This window comes from Copadichromis virginalis, linkage group LG3 (genome assembly GCF_057382275.1).
Source record: "Copadichromis virginalis isolate Kocher_CV1m ecotype Utaka linkage group LG3, C_Virginalis_male_GT1.1, whole genome shotgun sequence".
NCBI classification, from domain to species: domain Eukaryota; kingdom Metazoa; phylum Chordata; class Actinopteri; order Cichliformes; family Cichlidae; genus Copadichromis; species Copadichromis virginalis.
Window position 1 is genome coordinate 29,738,972 of NC_140620.1, and position 25,006 is coordinate 29,763,977.

At 41.7% G+C, this 25,006-nt stretch overlaps 1 protein-coding gene across 1 annotated transcript in view; it reads right to left on the reverse strand.

Annotated features, from left to right (window-relative positions):
• dachb (dachshund b) overlaps nucleotides 1–19,076 on the reverse strand; it is a 117,142-nt gene extending 98,066 nt beyond the window's left edge. Inside the window, exon 1 of the mRNA XM_085450606.1 lies at nucleotides 18,194–19,076. Coding sequence (XP_085306732.1) covers nucleotides 18,194–18,837 — 644 coding nt within the window. The 5' untranslated portion in view covers nucleotides 18,838–19,076. The remainder of the gene's footprint in view (nucleotides 1–18,193) is intronic.
• Between the last annotated feature and the right edge of the window lie 5,930 nt (nucleotides 19,077–25,006).

Here is a 25,006-nt window from a genome sequence, read left to right on the forward strand (position 1 = left end):
TTCAGTCACTTGAATGCAGGTCAGACTGACTTCCCAGCCCTTTGTTCCTTCAGTGGGCTGGTTTCAGTCATTATGCAAATGTCCTGTTTATAAGATTGGGGAAACCTGCAGTCAGCTGAGACTGAAGAAGTCACTTGGATGAGTGACGAAACGTTTCTCCCACAAAAAGCTACGTCCAGATGAACAGAAGCAACCTTTGGAGATATGCTAGTAAGACAAATTTGCAGAAAATTTTAGTGTAGTTTGGGTTACCCTTCGAACACTCCAAGTTCCCAGTGAAAATTAGTCTTCACCAGCTTTAATTAAACATTTTTAATGAAATATTTTCTATTTTCATATTTAGATGATCTACCTCAACACTGCCAGCTTAGGCCCAGGCCACACAGGCCTAGAGACCAGTCGGTGTCCCTCTGTCACGAGGGGAAAAGTGTATTCCCAAACCAGTTGGGGATTGGTTGCTTTTTGTCACTCGGTGAAATTGCTTGTGAATAGGTGTATGATGCTCTACCAAAAATCCCTGTACATTTGCTATGATTTCTTGCAGAGCGCCATAGTTACCCATATTTTGCATTAAGATGCCAAGTACTACACTTGCCAACACTTTCCAATATTTGCCAAGCAATACTTAGAAAGTAAATATCATCATTAAATTTGTGGCTAGTCAACATCTTCATGTTAACTATGGGCAACGATGGCAACCTGCTAGCAACCAAACCAATCCTAAGAAATTTTTTGGTGCAGTTCAACCAGTTGATGGCTGAATTAATTAATTAATGCCAGAAAATCTTCTAACTTTTGTAAACATTCTTAATTTAAACTGTTTAACTGAGTTCAGTAATGAAATCCATTACTTACTGCAGTATGGACTGGCACCAGGCTTTCTAGCATAACTTCTACCTGCAACACTATAGACAAGATGAAAGAGTTGAGCTGTATTTAAAAGGTGGTCTAGTTAAAACAGGAAACAGCCAGCTAGTTATAGGAGCAAATAAGTGGCCAGAATGGTCCACTTTAACTTATAAACGCTCTACAAAACCATAATTGTACACTAAACTGCCCACCACCATAATTAAAACTGAGTTAATGAATGAACAGTATTGGTCTTTATGCATGACTGCTCTATATTTCAGCAGTCTTTCATGTTACAGTATGTAGTTTTATTGGTCCCACTGTGCTTTTATGTCAGGTTGCAGTATGTGATTTTACTGGCTTTAAGCTGCAGTTTAATTTCACTTTATTGCATTCCTGCAGGCGATTCACATGTTTGTTTGGTTGACTTTGATTTCACACAGACATCATCATTAAAAGTAACTTTTTATTTATGTTTTTCATGTTTTATGTCATTGTTTTTACCACTATGTGTTTATGGGCTTTTGTGAGGATGTTTTTCTAAACGTTCATACAATTCATCAACCTGCCAGGCTGCAGATAGAAAATATGGCTAATGTACAGTTGTGTTATTTTTTCTACACATACAAGAATTTTAATCATTAAATCATTAAACTTTTTAATGATACCTACTTTTTAATGATTAACTTCACTGCATCAACTTCAATGAAGACTCAGCTGACTTAAAAAGCCGTTCAAGAAAGAAAAAAGAAGGATCAGCTTTGGAAAAGAACAACAAAACTTTCTTTGAAAGTTACACCCAAGACCAAAATTGACTCTAAAACTGATTTTATCATTCCACCTTTTCCAGGAAAATCTCATGACAAACCTCCTTTCATCCACTGCGTGTCCAATTCTGCTCTACCTGTCCCTCTTTCCCCACTTTCGTGCAATGATTTATTGGTGACACCAATACGTCAAACATTCAAGCAGCAGGTAAAAAAAATAGATACAAGAGAAAACATAAAGCAAAGAGAAAAAATGAGAGAAAACAGAGCCTGAAAGACATAAAGACGTTGCACAAGTCCAGTTGACACAAGCATGGACACACACACACACACACACACACACACACAAACACACACACACAGAGCGCTGAGTCTTTTTATGACAGCGAAGCATGTATTGTTGCATTGTTTTCTTGGAGTAGAAAATTACAGTGGACCGGATCGCTTCAATGACAAGCTATCAAAACGACAGCATGTGTGCCTGCACACACACACACACACACACACACACACACACACACACACACACACACACACACACAACACAAAGCATGTGATAAGCAATAGCATGCATAGATAAATTAACATACAAACACACATACACACCACGCTGCTACTAAATGACAAGCTCATAGCTGGGATAACAAACATTGTTTTCACAATGAGAGCTTTTTCCCTGCAGGTGAAGCTGTGAATTGAGGAAGCCTTAAAGTGGTAAAAATGTATTTTAAAAAAATGCTAATGTGCAGGTGCTGCAAAGTTTAACAAGCTCATATATGAAGACTGAAGATCCTAGGTTTGGTTGAGGACTTGCTACAAAGATCTTAAAGGATAGATGAAGCAGTTGTGCTGAAACTAAAATACAGAACATACTAAGCTGCTTTACAGCACATACAATTAATTTAGAAAGTAAAGTGTGTAGCACTAGCAGTGTTTCATAGGAAATGTGTTATTTTGGCATAATAACAAGCACCTAAACGTATATCTCATTCACATTAGTATACACCGTAAGCAGAACAATAAACAGAATAATATCGTGTTAGCCGTGCACAAAAAATTGGAACTAATTATATCAACTTATACAACATATTTTACTGAAGCATGAAAACTACTTCAGTGAAATGAGAATTTTAAAGCGTGACAGGAGGTTAGAAACATTTTTTGAAAGTGTGGGAGGACGTTCATATGTATGCATGGTATTGTTACCTGTTTGCCATACGCACAGGAGAATCCAGGATCAAAATGGATGTTAAAGAGCTGCGATTACGTTTCTGAAACTATGCATGCAGTTAAACTACAAACCTAACCCTGAACCTACTCCGAAGTGGTTCACTGGTGATCTTCAGCATCATCTCAGAGTTTTTGTTAATCAAACTGTTCATTTGTCCCAGTTTGGTGGGTTTCAGTCAAGGAGCCGTGCTAACGCATTCCTTTGCTTTTATTTGTAATAAAAAAACAACTAAATACGGGAAAATTAAGACATTTGAGGTTGTTCATGTATTTTATAAATGTCTGTTTTGTTGTACTTTCCACTGGTTTTACTGGCTTTGCCCAACTGGGCTGCATAGTACATGGCCCATGAAGGAAGACAGTCATTAAAGTCGTTAAACCCTAAACGTATTATTTCTTACTTAAGATACAAATTCACAACAACTTTAAAATATGAAATTTAAATTCATACAGATTTAATTATTTCTTACCAAAGCTGAGCACAGCTGCGTTTAACCAAACTGGAGGAAATGGTACATTTGTTGGGGTCTGCACTATGTGGACAAAAAGTACTGAAACACCTACACATGACACCTCCAGGAGCTGCCATGGCATGAAGCTCCTGGTTTACAGTTAATGTGCTGCTGTTAATGCCAGAGGAGGTTTGGAGCTTTAAGCTGGCAGAGCGCTGGTGACTTTTACACACTCTGCAGCTCCGCGCTGTAACTTTATGTGGTCTGACGCTTTGAGGCTGAGCCGCTGTGGTTCATAAACACTTCCACTTTGTAATCTTATCACTTACAGCTGATTGTGGAGTATATATGAGGGAAGAAATGTCACAAACTGACTTGTTGCCACGGTGGCATCTGATCACAGCATCACACTCAGCGAGCTCTTTAGCGCGACCCGTTCTTTAAGTGCTTGTAAAGACAGACTGCACGCCTGTGGCAAAGGGACTCAAAACACCTGCATTCAAAGATGAAGCGGGTTAGCCCAGTACTTTTGTCCATGTTGTGTAACGCTTCAGCTGCAGATCAATACAAATATGATGCTGTCGTGAGTATTCGGGGCAGCAGAACAGTGGAAGTGCGGCTGATCTACAGTTTTTGACAGTAAAAATTAGGTTTATGTCACCGAGGAATAAGATATAGAATTTATTGACAATAAGAAGCTAACGCTCATGATTATGAAATATGATCCTGTAAAAGCTCCTTAAATGCCTGTGTTACGTGTCACCTGTTCCTAAATACATACTAGATTCTTCAGTGCAGGCATCTGGATGCATTTAGTCCGGCAACCTGACTATATGAGCAGTTTCCTTACGTTTTACATCACTTGAGTTTCTCAAGTTTCTCACTGACTTAACGGAGCAAAACTTTGACTAACAGAGAAAGTATTCGAGTCTAAATCCTCGGGATCTTGTTTTATTTTTTGCACATGTTAGACTTCAAACTGCAGGTACAGACTTCATCCCCTCACGAGACGAGAGAAGAAAAAATATATAATTTACATGACCAAGTTGTCAAATTCCAAACTTTATTTGGTGAACAGCGCTTGTTGTAACATCATTTTCTTGTCCAGAATCTCTTTATTATATGTAAACAAAAGAAGAAACGGCAGGAGTTTGGGAAGTTGGCACTCAACTGCAGCGCTAACGTGTTTGTTTGCTCACACACACACACACTCACACACACACAAACACACACACCGGTAGAATGATGAGAACTTCTTCCTCCATAAACGTCTCAGTCAGTTTAACCACTGTTATTATTCTAATCATGATGACATGTTTTTAAATGGATTATTATACGTTTTCATTAATAACACGCTGTCTGGGAAGGATTTTTTGACGCGCGGGGAGGTGGTGAAGCACACACACAAACACACACACACACACAGAGGCACAACAATAAAAACTTAAACACTCATACAAAAGCTGCACACATGCATAAAAAGTAAGGGGGGGGGGGGGGGAGAAAAAAATGAAAATACGCGCAATAAGAAGAAGAAGACGAAGAAGTGACTTTGAATTTCACATGCTCCTGACATGTTTTCACACTGCTCATGACAAATTACACAAAGTTTTTGCTAATAACACGCTGTCTGGTAAAGTTTCTGTATGACGAGCAGTGGTGGGCGACACACACACACAGACACACACACTCACTCGGATATGTATGTATGCTCTTGTCATGTTTTTAATTGATTTCAGCTATAATTATTTTCTCTCATCTGCACGTCACTGTGTTTTAAAAATGGATAGTAATTACGTCTTCTTCCTGTTTTTATTAATAATATGTTGTCTGTGGGAGAGCGCGCACACACACAAACACACACATCACCTGTCATCCCCCCTAGCTGCCCTCTCTTTACCCTCTCTCAGCTCCTCCTCTCTGTTCTCCTTTCATCTCCTCCTTCGCCTCTGACCTCCTCCTCCTCCTCCTCTTCTCTCGCTCTCCCTCGCTTTGATATTGCAGTTTGCGGATGCCGCTCGCTCAAAACTGTAAATCTGTCAACCGCTTTTTCTTTTTCTTCCCCTCTCTACACACACACAAACGCACACCTCTGACAAGCTGTCACAATAAATAGAGAGATAAGACCAGGTGGAGGAAGAGGAGGGAGGGAGGGGTAAATGACAAGAAGATTGAATAAAATAAAGAATGGGAGGGAGGAGAAAGAAGAGGAGGAGGAGGAGAGGAGGAAGAACAACAAGAAGAGCGAGGAGAAAAGAAAAAAGGCGGGAGATGCGGAAAGAAAGGAGGAAAGGGGCGACAGATGGAAAGCTGTAAGAAAAAAGGGAGGAGGAGGAGTGATGGGAGAAGACACACTGGGATAGGGGAATGAAGGTAAAGAGGGACAGAAAAGGAGGAACGGGTTGGAGAATGATAACTGCAAGGAAAAGGAAGGGGATAAGAGAGGAGTGAGATTAACTGAAAGAAAAACATGAGAAAAAGAGGTGCGGGACCAGGGCAGGTGGAAGAGAGGAAGAAAGAGGAGAAAAAAGTAAAAATGAAGTATCAAAGGAAGAAAGGAGGAAGATGGCAAAAAATGATGAACAGATGGAGAGACACAGGAAGTAAGGAGAGAAGGAGGAGACTCAGAGGAAAGGAAAGAAAAGAAGAAAATGACGTGGAAATATTTGAAGGTTTGAATCGAGAAAAGAACGGGAGAGATGAGAAAGAGGGAGTTAAGAGAAGTGCAGGATGGAAAATAAGGTTAAACCCGATAAAGGATAAAACTAGAAGAGGAGAAGAAGGGTAAAGAAAGAGAAGAAGAGGAGGAGGTGAAAGGAGGAGGAGAGATGGAGAGATTACCTGGTGAACGAGAGGAAAAGCTGTTGTGACACTCCCTAATGCGATTTCTAAACCAATCTGCTAAGTGCACCTAAGAGACTGTGTGTGTGTGTGTGTGTGTGTGTGTGTGTGTGTGTGTGTGTGTGTGTGTGTGTGTGTGTTCACAGGCATCAAATAATCTTGTTGCAGACAACAACCTCCCTCCCTCCTCTCTCACCTCCCCGTCCCTCGATCTCTCTCTGTCACTTGGAGTGCGTCCACACCGAGCAGCTAAATCTGAAAAATGGTTTCCATTTCTTACAGCTCTCGCCGGCTGTCCACAGCGAGCTGGAGCGTTTTTACATTCAGTGGGAAAAAAAGAAAAAAGAAAAAAAGGAAAACAAAGACTGTGACACATTAGTTTATGAGTCGCGCCTGTTTTATACACGGTGACAGTGGGAAGGAAGAACTCCCTTTTGACAGGAAGAAACTTTATGCACAGCCAGGCTCACAGAGGGGCGGCCAGCCATCTGTCGCAACAGGTGTGAGAGTAAACAGAAGAAAGACAATAACTGTGCAAATCTTTGTACAAACAGGAAGTGACGGACCAAAACCACTGATAGGTTTGACAAAGAGCAATAATTCACACCACAGAATAAATTAAAACAATAATAATAATGATAATAATAAATAGTTATGGAAAGGGATGGTGAAGAGGTGTGTGACCTGGGGAACCATCCTAGAACCATCATCTGAAAGAATCTCAAATATAACATAATAATACATTAGAAATAAATAATAATGGCAACTTTTAATAAACTGTCTTCCTCCCCGAGCCTGGTTCTCTGCTGGAGATTTCTTCCTGTTAAAAGGAAGTTTTTCCTTCCTACTGTCGCCAAGTGATTGCTCATACCGCTGCTGTGATTTGACGCTATAAAAATAAATTTTGACTTTTAAAAGAAGAAACACATAAGAGGAAAAAGAGTGAGCGAGGAGTTTATCCAGCATGAAGAGAAAGTAAAGTAGGCTGTACCAGCAGGAGCGCCCCAGATCACAATGAAATTATGATAACAGTCATAATATTTGCGTGTTTTCACTTTTACTTATTCAAGTTAGTTCTACTAATTAACTAAATTAGCTGCTAGTATTGTTCAGTCAGTGCAGGATCTATCTGTATCTGAGACTAAGCAGGGTAACAAGAACACCAAAGGTCAAGGGGCACTTTAGGCATTTCAACCCAACAGTATCTGATAGGCCAGAAATAAATATACATTACACTGCAGACACAGACTGAAATGTTAGGGTGTTTCTGATGTTTGGTGGCTCGATCCCGGGCACACACAATAAAGCACTGTGTGAATGTAGTCAACAGCACTGTGAGTGTTCAGTGCCATATATGTACCAGCCTATAAGGCAGGTTACTATTAAAAGAGCTGCTTTTCTGTTGCTACTAATTACGTAACTAATGGTTAAGTATAGGAGATGTCTGCCAGTCGGGAGCAGAGACTTAGCATGTCTGACCCACAGCTGGCCAGATGAGCAGTTTTAAAAGATGATGTTTCACAAAAAGAGTCAGAATGTTATAGAAAATGTTTGTATTTTTGTTATTCTTCCAGCTCTCCTGCTGAAATCAACTTCCTTCCTCTCTCGCTCTCTCTTTAGAACTATCAGTGTCCCTCGCCCCCTGCTTTTGGAGTCTGGCTCAAAAGTTGGAGACTGAAGCAGCCTTTGTGAAACATTATCTATTTCCCAACACACACACGTTGACCTGCCTCTCCCCTTTTGCCGTTTTGTTCAGTCCACACACACACACACACACACACACACACACACACAGGATCAGTTCTTTTCCATGGTGACAGAGGGTCATATTTCTTGCTTTGATCTTCACTCCTCCCTCCCTCACGCTCTCCCTCCCTCTCTGTGATCCTTCACTCTCTTCTATCTGTTTTCATCCAGAAAACAGGAGGAGAGAGAGAGAGCATCTTTCCTCAGTGTCGCTCGCCCTGGCCGGTTGGTAGGTTGGTAAGTGAAGCATGAAACCACCTCCTCGGCCCCAGAGATGCACAAGCACACACTCAGCCACCAAGCGGCTGGATAGAAAATGTGATAAACATTCAAACTGTACACAGGGTGTGAGGAACCCGATAATCTGAGATGAGCTGTGCAGTTGTCTAAGCCCATCTCCCAGAAATATTTATATACTGCTGATACGACACAGCGATGTTTTTGAGTAAACATAACTGTGGCCATAATTACGTGTTTTATCAACATGATGCGAGCTAGTCGATTTAATGATTAAGACAAGCCACATGTATGTTCGATGGCAACCGAAATGTCAGCTCTCTTTCTTCATGACAGTGTTTAAACGATAACAGCAGTTTGATAAGGGCAGAGAAAACACTTTTTAGTCTTTTGCTGTCGTTTAATTGTTGTTCATTTGATCATTTTTTCTTTAATGCCTGAAATATCAGCACGAATTATAGGTGTTAAGCATCTTTGTTGAGCTCACGATCAGCACCGTAATTTAAAGCACGTATTTAGAAGTTAAAGGAGAGAAAGCCCACAGTCAAAACACAGACTGTGTTTACTTATGTTAAATCAAAATTACCAGATTTTTTTAAACCTTAAGCAAACTGCTTTCACTCGCTAAAATACAGGAACCTACACAACCCTGAGTCTGCGATACGAAAATGATGAGGCTTGCATGCCCTTTAGCAATTATAGTCAAGCTCAATAACTGGAAAAAAATTACAACATATAAAACATTTCAGAAATGTTTAGATATTAATTTGTAAGAGACTAGGTTGAATTTAACTGGCATTTAATTACATTTTTGGTGTTTTTAGACATGAAGTCAAAGCAATGTACAAACAAAACACAAATGACAATGGCCCAACCAGTTAACAATCCATCATTATTGCCATAAAAGGACAAGTGTGACTTGTCTGCAGTTTGAGTGAAGATCAATTACACGATCAGTGTGACCAAATCTGACTAAATAAGGAAGATAGCAGGAGTAGTGATTGTTTTGAATAGTGGACAGATAGAGGAACCAACAGACACCTTGCTACGGTATAAACTTATTGGTCAATCAGCCGGATGAACGAAATAAATCAAATATTGATACTTTCCTTATTTCTAATAACCCAGCACCAGTATATTGTAAATGAATGAAACGATAAATGAAAATCAAGGTAGTAAAGAAGAGATGGGAGGAACAACCATGTTGTGAATACTGATGTTGCACAGTTTGGCCACCAGAGGGCACTCTTTGGAATGCTGCAAAAACAACAACCAGCTGATCCGGAGCGTAAACGAGCAATCCACAACTTGCTGTGACAATAAAACAAGAATATTTTTAAACTGCACTGGCATGTTAGCTTACTCATAATTAGCCACACATAACACACATCGTTTGGGAAATTTTAAAACCACCAAATATTGGTATCAGTATCAGTTTTAAGATATCGGTCAGGCTCTAATCCAGATTGCAATAAGTTAAAATCTGATATTCTCAATTATGTGTTAACAATAACTAAAATTTCTCAGATACTCATATGTGTAACTCTTCAGGTTAGTTAGTGGTTAGTTGGTAGTTGCTGTCTTAGTGTCGCTCCTTGCCCAGTGGGACTCATCACACTGGAAACCCTGATGGAGGAAAAGCTCTGTGCTGCCACATTGGAGTTGAACACTAGTTTCATGAGTTAAGGTTTTGCAGATCATACTGTAGCCCGTTTCCTTTTACATCTTTAAAAATGGAAACAAAATTGTTGGAAAGAAAAACACGAGACCTAATTGTTGCTGTTCTGTGTGCGAGTCAAATTATCAGGGACACGTTACAGATTGTTTGGACCTGAGGACCACGTTCTTTCAGTTGGACTACTACCAACGGCCACATGTTTGGTATTGTGGCGTCTCCAGTTACAGTTAAACAGGTGAAAAGCAGCACTCTAACTGACCTGTCGGGCTCACAGTGTGCATTAATGTGAGCAGATGCTTTCAGAAAATCAAATAAATGAACAACAATAAAACTCTCATACTGTGTGGCGATTATAAGAGACTTCTAAACAAACTTGAATTTTTTGTGCCTGTCTGTGAGAAAAAAAGGGTGGAAAAAAAAGCACCTCTTTGTCACGGATCAATCTGATTAATGCAATGTGTGAAGATTACGTCCGATTGGTCACCTCCTCGCTGCTAACGCGCACTGTCACACTGCAGCGAGGTGACCTCAGCTCCCCGCCGGCCAACGCTTTAACCTTTATCAATTAACCAACAGCACAAAGCGGAGCTGAAACCAGACACACTTGCGCGCACGCGTGCGTGGGAAACATCACACCAACAGAAACAACACACACGCACACAAGCACCAGCAGGACACACATGACAAGAACAAGACACACAAACACACAGATGTAACCTGACACAGTGTGACAACTGATAGCTCTGTTTGTGCTTTCTACTCCGTCACACACACACACACACACACACACACACCTCAGGCAGAAGGCAAAGCGACTGACCACATTTGACTGTGTGTCTTACAAACCACTGTGCTCCATTAAAAGAACTTAATGCCCCATGTAAAAGAATGAAAAACAGCAAATTGATGAAAGGAGTTCACGCTGAGTGTGTGCGGATGTTATTCTGCGAGAGTGTGTGAAGCTGCAACGCTTCAACAAACCAAAACGACTTTTCTCCCCCTGCGTTGCAGACAATGCGACCTCCATCATCGGTATGTGTGTGTGTGTGTGTGTGTGTGTGTGTGTGTGTGTGTGTGTGTGTGTGTGTGTGTGTGTGTGTGGGCTCTAACAGCCTGTTGTGATAAGGAGAGACCAGAATAACACTCCGACATCAGCAACCCTCCCACCTGTCACTCACTATCGATTCTCTCTCTCTCTCTCTCTCTCTCTCTCACTCACACACACGCACACACACACACACACACACACACACACACACACACACACACACACACAAGCAAGGAGGTGACAAGGAGGCAGAAAACACTCAGACCAAAACAGCTCTGCGGTTTGATAGAGATCGTCTGCTTCGTTTTTAAGCAAAATAATGTTTACATTCAGGAGGCAGTAAAGACACCAGTCCTCCACCTTTTTAGTTCAGTTAGAGGGCAACACAAACACTCTCAAGGATACAACAAAAACAACCAGTCCTCCAACAACATGACCACATCAACAGTCTTAAAGGATCCCTGTGAGCATTCCTGAAACTGCATACAGGGGAGTTTCGTGGGTGCCATAAAAACACAGACTTTTGCTCAGATGAGTCTCATCTGGGAGCGGCTTTCAGATGCTGTTTGGTTAGGCTTAGTCACTGAAACTACTTGATTAGGTTTAGGGGCGGAAAAATTATGGTTTGAGTTAAAATGATCTGTTGCAAGAGTGCAGAGTTCGACTCCATCGAAATGGAGCACGCAAACACAAATAAACTAGCAGTGATGTGGCAACCAGATCAAATTGTGCAACTTGTGGTAACGAGAGTCAAGTATTAAGTACGTTACCTGACCGTTAACCATTCTTTAACCTGTGAACTCTTTGGTTCAAAGTATGCTGACCAGACGCTTTAACACTGCTAACATCGACGCATTAGCACCAGAAATACTGTATTATTGTTATTATCATTTTATTAACGTCTAAGCTGCTAGTTTAAAGATGTTACAACATCACTAGCCCCCTCTCTCGCTCCCTCTGAATGTAAGTTTTAAACAAACGGAGGTTGAAAACAAATCAATGGCAGCCGTGTTAGCTAGCACTCCTTTGCTGTACTTTGATGTAAAAACAAAAATGAGCGCCTGGCTGTCGGCTTCATCAGGATAAAATATAACTAGAATATAACAAAAGCAGTTGAACCGATGCGTAAAATTGTTCTGCACCAGGGTGTAGACGCTAGCAAAGAAGAAACCAAGGCTTCTGGTGCTAGCACTGATAAGGTTAGCCAAACTCTGCAAACTGATCTGACAATGCAACAGTATACTCGGGTCAATGTGCTGCATATTTCAGCTACATTTGATTTGTTTAATGAGGGGCGTGATTAATGTTTAACTTGGACGGTTGAAGGGATGTTCTAAATGTTTTTTGAGGGTTTTCTAGTCAATAAGGGTTTCTCTTGTTTAAAAACAGCTAACAAATTAGTCATAAGGAACATGCCTAATGTGCTTAGCACAGCTAATGTTGCATCGCATTCGCAGCGGGCAAGTGGGCTGCATTAGAACATTTCTAGTAGTTGTACACCCAATGCAGGTTGTGGTATCCAATGCACCCAATATCCCCGTGTTGGTGTTGTTCCTGGATCATCGAAATAAACTTGGGTCCACATTCAACACTGCAAGGGACCGATCGCATTGTTGTGATGTCATAGATTTGTGATGTCAGGGTCAAGACGTGATCATGGTCAGGGTTAGGGTTGTGCAATTGGTGTGAGGGTGTTTCCACGTTGCAAAACTATGACATCACAACAGTGTGATTGGTCCCTTGGAGTGCTGAATGTGGACCGACGTTAATTACAATGATCCAGGAACAACAACAACATCAGTTTAGGGAAATCTGATTTTGCCTCTGGCTGCGGTCTGGGGTGGTGGCATTGGTGGAGTTCATGATACAACCTGGTCAACCAGCAGGTGGGGAAATATAAGACAGGGAAGGTCAGGCCTGGGCGGTTATAAGCAACTAAACTTTCAAAATTAGAGCACAGTGATTGTGCACTACAAAATAAATCTCAGACTGTGACTTTATCAGTTGGATGGAAAGTTAATAAAACGAGCAGCAAAATATGCTTGTGTGTTCAACCCAAAGGTAGTATGTTTTGCCTTTGTCACGTCAACACATTTTAAACTTCTCACATGTCATTTAATGGCGTAAAATGACACTCAGGTGGGCACCACTCTCAACATTGATCCCGCAATAACACTCAAAATGACCGGACCTCTTTCTCACGCGCCGTTTGTGACACCAGGCTCGATTCTCAAGTTATTTAAAGGAAAGTTTAACAAAGAGACTGAAGACATTAAAAATGCGTCCCTCCCTCTTTCTCCAGCAGAAACAAAGAATAAAATGATCTGAAGGTCTGCGCTGCAAGCTCAATTTAACGTCCGCAGGTTACAAGCAGCTGATGTCACCTCCTTTAACTCATTCACTGCCAGCCATTGGCAGTGAATGAGTTAAACCCATTGACTCGTTCACTGCCATTGACGGCTATAGACGTCAATGGCAGTGAATGAGTTAAATAACTCATAATTCATTTTGCCAGACTTCAGCTGCTGCAAGTGTGGGAACTTTGTTTCACTTTCTTACTCGCGCGCATCAGGTCTCCTTTTCCTGTTTCTTTTCTTTCACGTCAATAAAAGGGCAGATCTTTAATAAAAACAACATCAAGAGCACTTTAAATTAAAACAAAACAAGGCATAAGTTAACAAAACCGACACCAGAGGTACGAGTGGATAGAAGCGGTGATTGCTTTTATACACACACACACTCACAGAGAAACACAAACACACGGGTTACAGAGAAGACAAACTATGCAGAAGCCCAGTGGGAGTTCTCTTTCTTTTCTTTTTTTTTTTGAGCGTTTAATTTTTTCTTTCTTTTCCCAGACAATAATGTTAAGCGAGGGAGGGAATAGCCGGGAGGAGGGGGCATTAAAGAGGGTGAGAGACAGAGAGAGCGAGAGGCATTAGAAGAATGTCAATATGATTGGAGAGAGAGGAGTGTGTGTGTTCGCTGTGCGTTCAACAACAATGGATCTCCAGCCGTGTTGTTCCATGTGCATTCGCATGATCCATTATTACCCCTGACATGTACCGCTGTGTAAAGTGAGTGTGTGTGAGAGAAGCAGAGGGCAAGAGAGGGGAGGCAGGGTGATTGAGATTGAGAGGAGAAAGGTTTGGGAAGAAGAGAAAATTAGCCCAAAACAGAACTACACCTGTGAATTTAGGCAAAGTCGTAAAACGAACCTTGCCTGTTCTGTTCTTTATGAAATAGCTAGAGGACTGAACATGTCATGCTTAATAGAGTGTAACCTAGTGTGTGTGGTCAGCTTTAACAAAAAACAAGAAACAAACAGGCCACTCATCACCAGTCCAGCGACTCCACAGCAACATGATCTGCCGTTAATTATTAGCCGATACTGAACGAGCGCAAACAAAAAGCCGTTCATCCATCAACAAAAATAACTGAGCAGACGACATCCTGCGCTTCCAGCTGCAGCCCTCGCGTGAACTTTCACTGTCTCTCTTTCTTTCTCTGTTAAGGAGTTTCTGGAAACACAGCAATATATGAGGCGCTTGAGAGGTTTGGATTCTCATCAGAAAGCGGGCGCAACTGGTACTAAATTCATTCTGCAGCGAGATGACACGCTCAAACATTCGGCAGGAGTCATAAAAACTAACCATCTTCAGCTACAAATCATCCTGCAACAGATGGTCTGACCCACACACACCCTGATCTCAACATCATGGAGCCAGCCCAGGATTACACAAAGAGACAGAAGACAATGGAGATGAAATCCACAGAAGGCAAGTTCTCCCAACAGCCCGCTTCTTCACCGAGATGATGCCTCAGCTACAAACGGGCCAAACAGCCGTAACTAAAAGACTCCTCAAGCCACGTTTGACTTGATCAATTCCTATACAGTGCTTTTCTACTCTCCTTTGACACCCAGTCATATAAGCAGTTTTGTTCCTACCTAAGTGGTTTCTGTCCAACATTCACACGCTGATGGATGCAGCAGAAAGGAACTCAGGGTTTGCTGTCTTGCTTGAGGCTATGTTGGATGCAGACTGGAGCAGCCAGGGATCAAACCACCAACTTTTTGACTATTAGATAACCTGCTTGATCTCCTGAGCTACCGCCACCCCAGCAACTAACTCACTGACAGAGATGCAGCCCAGAGATTATCACAAACGTTACCCCAACATTTTCCAGTATTAGTGGTAAATATCCACCTCAAATCCTCAGCCACCAGAACACCTCCACCCCTCCTCAGCACTGATTATCCAAGTCTGTGGAAGTCTACCTGAGGGAATCGAGCACCATTATCCCAAATAAGATTCCCACACTTAGCATTTCAATCATGAGCGTGGAGAGCGCTGTGAAGCACTTGGTTTAGGTTGTTAAAAGTGGATTTAAATTCCATCATAATTAAACCTTTCAGTCATCTCTGGTGCCCCACGGATAGGGAGGCAGTGTCACCCCAGAACGGATCGCTCCCATCAGAGGAGAAGAGCTTTATCACACAATAAAGGTCAGAGCAAAGGTGGGCCAGCAAAATTCCTCCCCCAGAATAACGCAGCCATCAGAGAAGCTGCTGATGGGGTCCAGTGTGCCTGCCTGTTTGGTCTCATTAAAGCTAGACGTAGCAGCTCCCGTCTGCTTGTACAGGCAGCTCGCAGTGGATCACACTGATAGTGACGTAAACCTATAGATGATTCTCAGGTAGGTTCCAGGTTTTGTGAGGTGTGCCATTATGTCTGATTTCTAAGCAGATTTATGGATGTCTATAAGAGATTGACATTGAAAACATTAACATCAGAGTAATGATCATAAGCAGAAGTGCAAATTTTGGCACAAAGCGCAGAAATCGGCTGCCAAGTGTTTTTTTTCCTGCACAGGGACAGTGAACTTTAATAAATTATGCAACCAGAGTCAGCAACAAAAACATGGCATGAGACAGCCCAATGCATACGAGCCCATCAGTGTAAAATTAAGAACAAGAGCAGTCCGAGGACGAGCGCCTCCCACCCAGGCTGGTAATTCTTGGCACGAACCGAGTTGTCAGATTATCTCGGGATGTAATTTGATTTGTATTTGTGAAGATTTGACGTGAAACGCCTCGCAGCGGTAAAAGAAAATATTAATTTCTAAGAAAGGCCAAGCACCACCTGTTCCATCCACAACGAGTTGCAGATGGTTTGAAGATTCCCGCTAACAGACGGGCGAACCGAGCAATTAGCACGAGCTCCTCGGCAGAGGTGATCAAATAAACTCGACAATCGCGGCACGAGTTTGGCCAGAACTCAAGGCTGGTTTTAAATATTTTAAATCGTCAGTGTTTTTCTAAGTAATGAATGAATTTCACTTTACTTAAACTGAGAACGCAGACTGACTGAAGGTGATCTTTCTAAACTTTGGTACTGGATCACTTGACTCTTTCCAAGACGACCATCAGAGCAAAATACAGCTAAAAATAATAATAATAAAAGAAAAACTTCTGTGACCATTTTGGTAAAAAGGCCAAGTCTGAGTGATGAACTCATTTAAACCTGCTTTTCTGAACTCAGAACGCATCTGTCCTTCTCACATGACCAATTACCAATTTTTTTTAACCTTTATGTCAAATTTCCCCGACATCTTTAAAGTTTAAATTTAAAACCGAAATACTTTAAATCTATATGAAGAGGGAAAAAAGAAGCGGGGAGAAAGTCTTAAAGTCATCTTTGTGGAAAACAGTAAACGTCAGAGTTTAAAGAGGGTGCGGAAAATCGGAAATTTCACAGGAGATGCTGCAAAAAGTTTTTTAAAAATTGTGGCAGTTACATTTTTTTCTGTCCAAAACGAATTCACTTCAATTCAGTTTGAGGTGCCTAAAAGAAGAACTAAACACAAATCGTGTAAAACCAAAAACACTTTGATTTAAACGTCTTCCAATATGTTCTGTAAATGAGGCTCGACACAGTTAAAAACAACAGAACTGAGCAAATAAAAGACATTTCTAAAAACTGTGAGGCCTCTTCTACTCAGCGCTAAACTGGAGAAATATTTTAACTTCTTTGGTTTGATTGTCTGAACAAAACTTGATTTAATCTTTTCTATATTAGTGACAATAATTTTTTAAAAATGTGAATGCAATGAAGCAACAGCAAGTCCAAAGAGTTCATTGCAGCTTCTAACTTCTCTTTAGTTATTTTGAAATCATTTGAAATGTGTGTTGTGAACTATTTTTGCTTCGTTCTGTGGATTCACATCAAAATTTAACCCACTGGAGAAAAAAAACAAACACTTTCGAGTTTGAACTTGAAGCCAGCTAAATAGAAGCTGTGGGCTCAGACAGGTGAGGTGGCAGGTGTACAGCAAGTATTCACACACACACAGTGAAAAGCCTATTTACACACAAACGCACATCAATGCTGCATTTCTGCAACACACATCCACTCGATTCCCGTGAAAGCCTCTCACACACATATTACCTTTCATACACCACATAAAGACACAGAAAAGCTCTTTCCCTTTCACTGACACACACACACATGCGCACACACACACGCACACACACAGATCTGCTGGTGAGATATAAGGTAATGGATTATGTGTAAACAGGACAAAGCAGCGGGTTGTTTACTTTGCATTTGTTTGCCATAAGCTTTTTGTTCCTGTAAAAAAACACCAAACTAATGAAACATGTGTCTGTCTGTGTGCTCATTTAGCATCACACACACACACACACACACCTTCCAAAGTCGATACAGTAAAAGCATCATCCAAAGTAAAATAAGGAACAGTGCTGATAACAGAACAGGAAGTGTGGAAGATAACCATTAATCAAAAACAGTCCCGAGCCTCCAACAAATGTTTGCAGAGTGTCATAAAAATGCACCCTAGAAGCACACAGAGAGAGAGAGAGAGAGAGAGAGAGAAATGCAAAGGAAGCAGGAGTCTAAATAGAAATATGAATGAGCTGTGAACAGAAAGAGAAACAAGAGTGGGATAAAATTAAGAGAAAGACTCTGGATGATTTATTTCAGGAAAGTTTCGGGAGGATTTTGCAGAAAAACTTCATATCAAAAGATCAGGATTCCCACAGCTCGGTGTTTTACCAAAAACATGCTTGTCACAGTAAATTTAATCATTTCATTAAAAAACATATTGCAGGACCACTTTGTACACAAGTTTAAACGTGCGGACGCAGAGCCAATCCAAGGCTGTAGTCCTAAAAGGGGGATGAAACCGCCGCTAAACTGACTCAGAGTTCTCTAAATGTCGCGATTCAATCACGCTGGAAGAAGTTTGAAAATTAGACAAACTCTTTTTGTTTTTTGTTTTTTTTTTCTTGAAATATGAAAAAGTGCGTAAAGTGCGGACCGACCTGGCGCTGGTGCAGTCCTGGTACAGCGTCTCGAAGTCCTTCCTGGAGATGAGCTTGCAGCGGTTCACGCCGGGTTGGATGGCGCCGAGTCCCCGCAGGACGCGCACCTGCTCCACGGTGCACACCACGGGCGTGATGTCCAGCCTCTTCAGCTTGGTGTAGACGGTGTGCAGCCCGCCCACCAGGTGCTTCAGGAAGAGGTCGAACACCTGCGGCAGGCATATCAGCTCCTGGCCGTCCACGCTGAAGCTGGCCACCTTCACGCCGTGCACCTCCACCAGTTTGCACTCGCTGCACAGACCCGAGCCGGACGAAGTCTGCGCCAGGCTGGGGGAGCCCGGAGTCAGGCCGGCTGTGCTCAGCGAGCCCAACCCGCTCAGGGGACCCAGAGGGGCGGTGGAGCCGCCGTTCCCCAAGCCGGCCAGTGCGCCTCCCGGTCCAGGCAGGAAAGCGCTGAGCATGCTGCTGGTGAGCCGTGGAGACGGGGACAGGGAGTGGGAGTGGGAGTTGGTGTGCGCCGGGCTGGAGGTGCCGGTGGAGGCGACGGATGTGTGGAGCGCATCCGGGGCAGAGCGGTAGAGCGCGACCGGAGTTGGGGCGCCCGAGCCCGGCGAGAGGAGCGGAGGGGAGCCGGGGAGCGACATGACGGAAGGTCAGCGGTGAAGACGCGCGCACGCACTGAGGCTTTCACACTCTCACACGCACTTTCTTTCGTCCTCTCGCTCTGTCCAGCTGGGAGAGGGAAAAACAACACTTGTGCGTCTCTGCTGTTGGGCTTCCGCTCACTTTTTCCGTTTCTATTTTTGATTTCCTCGCCTCAGCTTCCACTCGCCTCTCGTTCTATCCAGAAGGAGCTCTCGCTCCGGGTATCCGTGCGTGGAAAGCGGACTGTCCGGTCTGTGCGTAAAAGCGACTGGAGCAGAGTCCGGGTCAGCCCTCGCCGTAGCCCCGCCTCCTGTAGGCGTGACTGACTAAACATTGGGCCAATCAGACGCGGTCCTTTGTAGGACTGTGAAGATGATTGGTGTAGAAATGAGAGGAGGACTTTATTGCCCCCCATTGATGTGTGTTTGTGTGTGTATGTGTGGAGGGTATCGGTCAGATCTCTCGCTTTGCGGCTTCATGAACTTTCTCACGAGTTGCTTGAGTCTCTAACGGGAACTTTTTATTTTTCTTCTTCGAGTTTTTTTTTTTTAATTACATGCTGCGTGTTTGTGCGTGTGCAGGATGACCTGCGAACAGCTGAGGTTTAGGAAGAAAGGAGGGAGAAAGAAGGAAAAACAGGTGAAAAGGGAAAAGGAATGAAAGAAGGGAACAACACAGGTAACGATTAAAAGAATGGAAATAACAAGGAAGGAAAAACAAATAAAGAAGAAGTGTGCATGGGTGGCAATATCGAAGGAATGAATGAAGGAAGGATGGAAGGATGGAGGGAAGAAGGAATAGCAGGTCACAATAACAACAAGGAAAGACGGAAAATGAAAGGAATATATATTTAATGAAGGAAACAAGGAAAAGGAAATTTAAGGCAGGATTGAAGAAAGGAGGAAATAAAGGAAGAAAGTTAGGGAATAATGTAGGTAAACGTAAAGAAGAATGAAAAGAACAACAATAGGAAGGAAGGAAAGAAGGAAGGAAGATCAAAATCAAATGATGAGGTGAAGGTGTGGACAGGTAAAAATAAAAGAAATGGAAGGAAGGGGAGATGGAAGAAATAATAAAACTGTGATAAGGAAGGAGAAGGAGGACATGAGTAGAGGAAAACAAAAGGAAAAAGACAAAAAGTAAGACAAGGAAGGATGGAAGAAACAACATACGTGACAATTAACAAAGTGAAGAGGAATAAGAGGCAAAAAGGAAGCAATGAATGACAGGAAGAGAAAAGAAGGAAGGAAGGAACAAGAAAGGAAGAATGGAGGGGGAAGAGAGAGGGAGAGCAGTGAAATAAACAAATAAAATAAGGAAAGAAGGGAAACAAACTGAGCAAAGGCGAAGTGATGATAAAAAAAAGAACAAAGGTGTAAAGAAAAGAAAAGAAGAAGGAATAAGAGGTGACAGCAAAGTAAATGGAAGGAAGGACAGATGTGGAAAGAATGAAACAAGACAGTGTAAGAAAGGAAGAAAGAAAGAGAACAAAATAGGTGATGATAAAAAGTACGGAAAACAAAGACAGATTGGTAAGGATGGGAAGGGAGGAAGAATAAGATAAATAATAAAACAGGACAGAAAGAACAACAATAAACATAAGGAAAGAAGGGCAATGAAAAGTATGGAAGGGTAAATATATAGTGGAAGGGAGAAAAAGTAAGGACAAGAAAGAGGTGTGTAGAAGGAAGGAAGGAGAAAGGAAGTATGTGGAAAAAAGTATAAACAAGGACAAAAGGAAGGAAGGAATGAAGGGAACAAAATCGGTAGCAACAAGAAGGGCTGAAGGAAGAAAAAAGAAATCACAGTTTGGAAGTAAAGAGCAAAGGAAGGAAATGAAAAGAAGGGAACAGCAGGTAACAATACAAAAAAGGGCAGAAGGAACAACAATGAGAGAAAGGAAGGAAGGAAGGCAAAGAAAACCAACCCGTTCTCACTCCCAAAGCGTAACATTTTACGCTAGGTGACAAATCGTCACCATATTACGTTTTCGGCTACCCACCACGTTCCTAAATGACGACCTCGGAAAAAGAGGAAATATGAGAACCGTCTGGACTGAACCTACACATGTTCGCTCTTATTCTTCAAATCGCTTAGAAACACGCTATTTAACATCATTAAAGTCCTGGTTAATGTCAGGAATAAGGTTATGGTCAGGGCTAGGGATAAGGTTAGGTTTAGGGCTGGAAGAACGCTCTGAGAAAACAGAAGTAGAAGGAAAGAAGGAAGGAAGGAAGCATGAAAGGAAGGACATTGATGACGAAAGGAAAGAAGGTAGTAAAGAGGGAAGGGACATAGGAGGGAAGGAAGGCAGGAAAGAGGAGAAAGGATGAAAACACAGACATTTAAAATATAATAAGAAGAGGAGACATGAAAGAAACAAACTGGTTTAGTCTTTCTGTTTAACAGAGAGGAAGGATGCTGTCGGGAGAATGATAACAATCGAAAACCCAAAAATGGAGATAGAAAAGGAAACAAGAGGATGAGGAAAGGAAGCTGGGGAAGAGAACAGAAGCTAAATGACCCATGGTGATCATTTATGTGACAAAAGAAGAGGACAGGGATTAAGAAAGCAAAAGCTCTAAAAGAAAAGAGATCACTGTGCAGCATCAAAGAGACTCACACGCGTGTGTGTGTGTGTGTTTAAGCAGTGAAATGGGATTGAGTGGTGTGGATTACAGACAGACGGAGCTTTATAATCCCGTGTAATCTCATTACACTGAGAAACCCTGACTGAATGAAAGGGAGACTGAAAAGAGAGAGAAACACACAGAGTGAGAGAAGATGATGATACTGAAGGGGAGAAAGAAGAGCTCGCTAAAATTTGTAATAATGTTTGAAAATCCAGATTTACTTTGCACAGACTGACAGAAAGTCTGATATGTTCTGTTTTTACTCTGATGAGACAAATCATTTCAGTCGGGACCGAGATGTCGCACCGACAAAACAAACAAAAGAGGGAAATTAGTACAAAAAAGAAAGGAACTTTGGATGATTTATTTCTGACTTGACACTAGATTTAAGAAACAAGAAGTCTGTTTTCTGTCTTCCATCCCTCACTGCACTTAAAGTAGGAAGGCATTTTTCTGTGCATTTATTTTTACTTTTGTTTGGGATGTTTTAAATTGTCTTAATGCTGCATGGACGGCAACAAAAACTCAAGCATAAAGCACATCACATCTTTAAAGGCACACTCATTTTATGTTTATTTAATGAAAAAATTTATTGTACTCAAAAATATGCACTGATTAGTGTGTAACTGATGCATCATAAACTTAGATGAGACGAGCATCACTGCTCAGTCATGTTTTACTTGTGATTAAAGAACGGCCACATACGTAGTACTAGGAGATGAAAACTCGTAGGCGTCAACGTGCTATGGAGGTAAATATTAATTCACAACTGCAGACTCAAGTTATGAAGGATCACGCCTATGTTTTATCATCAGAGAAACAGTCACCTTCTCTAAAGAATAGAAGGGGAAGCAAAATGTCATCGTCCTCCTCCTCACCTCAAGCCTCATCTCCTGAACTGAAGTCAGAGCTCTGACACATGAAAATGTGCATAAACATGCTCATTTATTCTCAATATTGTCACAATTACTTATTGTCAGCATATTAGACATGTGACTGTTCCATGTGTGGATCTGCGGAAAGATGACAATGAGTAAGTTAAACAACACCAAGAGCTGGTTATAAGCTAACATCATTGGGTAATATTTGGCTTAAGTGTCCTAAAAACTCTAATTTACCCTCTGATAAACAGTGTGACATTCTCACTTTTTATGAGAGTTTATTCACTAAGTGTCTGAGTCCAACATTGTTTGATCCTCTTGAAAGAATGTTTCACTAACAGCAGCTAACAGAGGCTAACAGTGGCAAAACAGTTGCACTTACCAACATAAAAGTTTGGGATATATCCTCGTTTCGTTTCTCAAAGTATTACAGCCTCCTCCAGAGCAAATAAAGGTTGACACTTCTCACCCAGCATTGATAGCTGAGGTAAACAGCAGCTGTTACGTGATTATGCACTTGCATCGGGAGGGGTAAGAAAACACAATTTAGAGGTGAAATTTTACTTTTTCTAACTTTTCAGCAACGCTAATAACACCTGATGGCTCTCTTGCTGTGCCATCATCTAATCCCCAGAAGCTTGAGGGTCCTGTTGACTCTCAAGGTCGGTGTTGAAAGGTCAAAGTTGGCAAAACCTTAGCATCGGGCTTCCATTCCCTGCTTAGACAGTCACCTGTGAGCTCCTTATACGTGGTTCTATTTTATCACCTCTCTCCCATCCGGTCTTCCAAAAGGATGGTCAATTCCAGCAGGACCACTTGCTTCAATGAAATAAATCTGACACAAGAACCACATTACGGTGCTTGTCTGCACAGGTTGACTTTCAACCACCAAGACTTCCTGCTTGGTTTGTATGTTGCTGTAACCTCTCTCTGGTGTGACTCTAGGATAACCATCAGCACCTGGTCATGGCAGAATCAGTAACTCCCATCTCCCAGGGCCTTGTTAGTCTGCATTTAATCCTTTTGATAAAGTTTACAGTTAGGGCTAGACCAGGTGACCCTTAGTTATGCTGCAATAGGTCTAGGCTTCCCATGATGCACTGTTTCTGTACTCACCATGCGTCTATATGTCACTCTCTGCTTGATCAAAGGGTGTCATCTTTTTGTTGGGGTTTTATAAATATATATGCAGCATGATTTTAAAAAAAGCCATAATCTATGACTTTATGACCTCTATAGTAGTTCTATGAAGATTAAAGAATTTAGGAGAGAAAGTACAAGTATAAAGGTGAAAAAAGAGCAAGAGAGGTCAAGGAGGAAAGGTGGAGCAGCAGCCGAAAATGAAAAAGGTGAGACGGAACAAGACAGAGATGAAAAGAATAGAGAGGTAAGGAGAGTGTCAGAGGGACACGAGGGCAATAATTTGTCTCTCAGGACTAATAATGATCAGACTGAAGCTGGACTCAGAGAAAGACAGAGAGAGATGAGCTCTTAGTGGAGGTGAATATCTCTCTGTGGGGTTATAATGACCGATATGAACTTGGAGTTGGACTTTGGGATGCTGAGAGCGAGGCAAAGAGGAATAGGAGCGAAGTCCGAGACAGACGAGAGAAAGAGATGAGGAGGGGAGGGAGAGTGACAGAAGGGCAAAATGAAGGAGGTGACAAGAGAGAGGAGAGTGACAAAAGTGGAAAAACTTGTCTGCAAAATGCTCTTCATCCCCTGAGGAGACACAGAGGAAGATGTAAGTGACAAAAGGCTTTTTTTTACTGCTTTCTGCGTATTGAATCAGTCGTCCTGACTAACTGTATGTCATCTTTTTGTGTTGGTGCAGTTTTTACTGTGGGGTAAAGAAAAAGTGGCAGCAGCTGCAGGAAAAGACTCACATTCACCTTCATGGATGATGTCACACTGCTCTCCACCAACGAGAAAAAACACCACCATGTTAACATTTCACAACTGCCCATTGTCAGCCCAACAGCTGGCGATTGCTGATAAAGTTACAGAGGGGAGGCGTGTGTGATATGCTTGTCGCTTTATGGCTTCAGAAGAACTTCAAGAATTCAAGTTATTGTCATTGTAATAGATTTGCAGCTGGAAAAACTTACAAGGTGTGTGATATTTAAGACAAGACAAAGAGAAAGATAAAAACTATGAAACACCAGATCTCTGCAACACTATCAACATTAAAGGTACAGGACAAGGAGGGAAGGAAATATAGGACCTAAGGACTGTGCATGAAGTATAAGGTAAATGCACAAAGTAAAATATAATTTACACATCAAAGCATGAAATCTAAAATATATTACATTGGAAATATTTTACATGGAGACCGTACACATCTTTTTGTCATACTGGGGAATGTTGTTGTGCTGCAAAGTGACAATGAAGACCTTCTTAGCATAACCTACCGGATCCCTTATTCAATCTGAAGTGAACAAGTGCTGTTTTTCCTAAGGCTAGAAAGTAAGTAATGCAAAACTTGGTTTCATGTATATATTTGCAAAATTCTAATATATTCATACTGTGATATTCATTGGAGTATTTGAGTCACAGCATGACACTACACTCTTATGTGGCTGTGACATTATTGTATCATTGTGCTTTCTTAAAAGTCTAAAAACTATAACATTATTAATGAGAGGCTTCTTTTT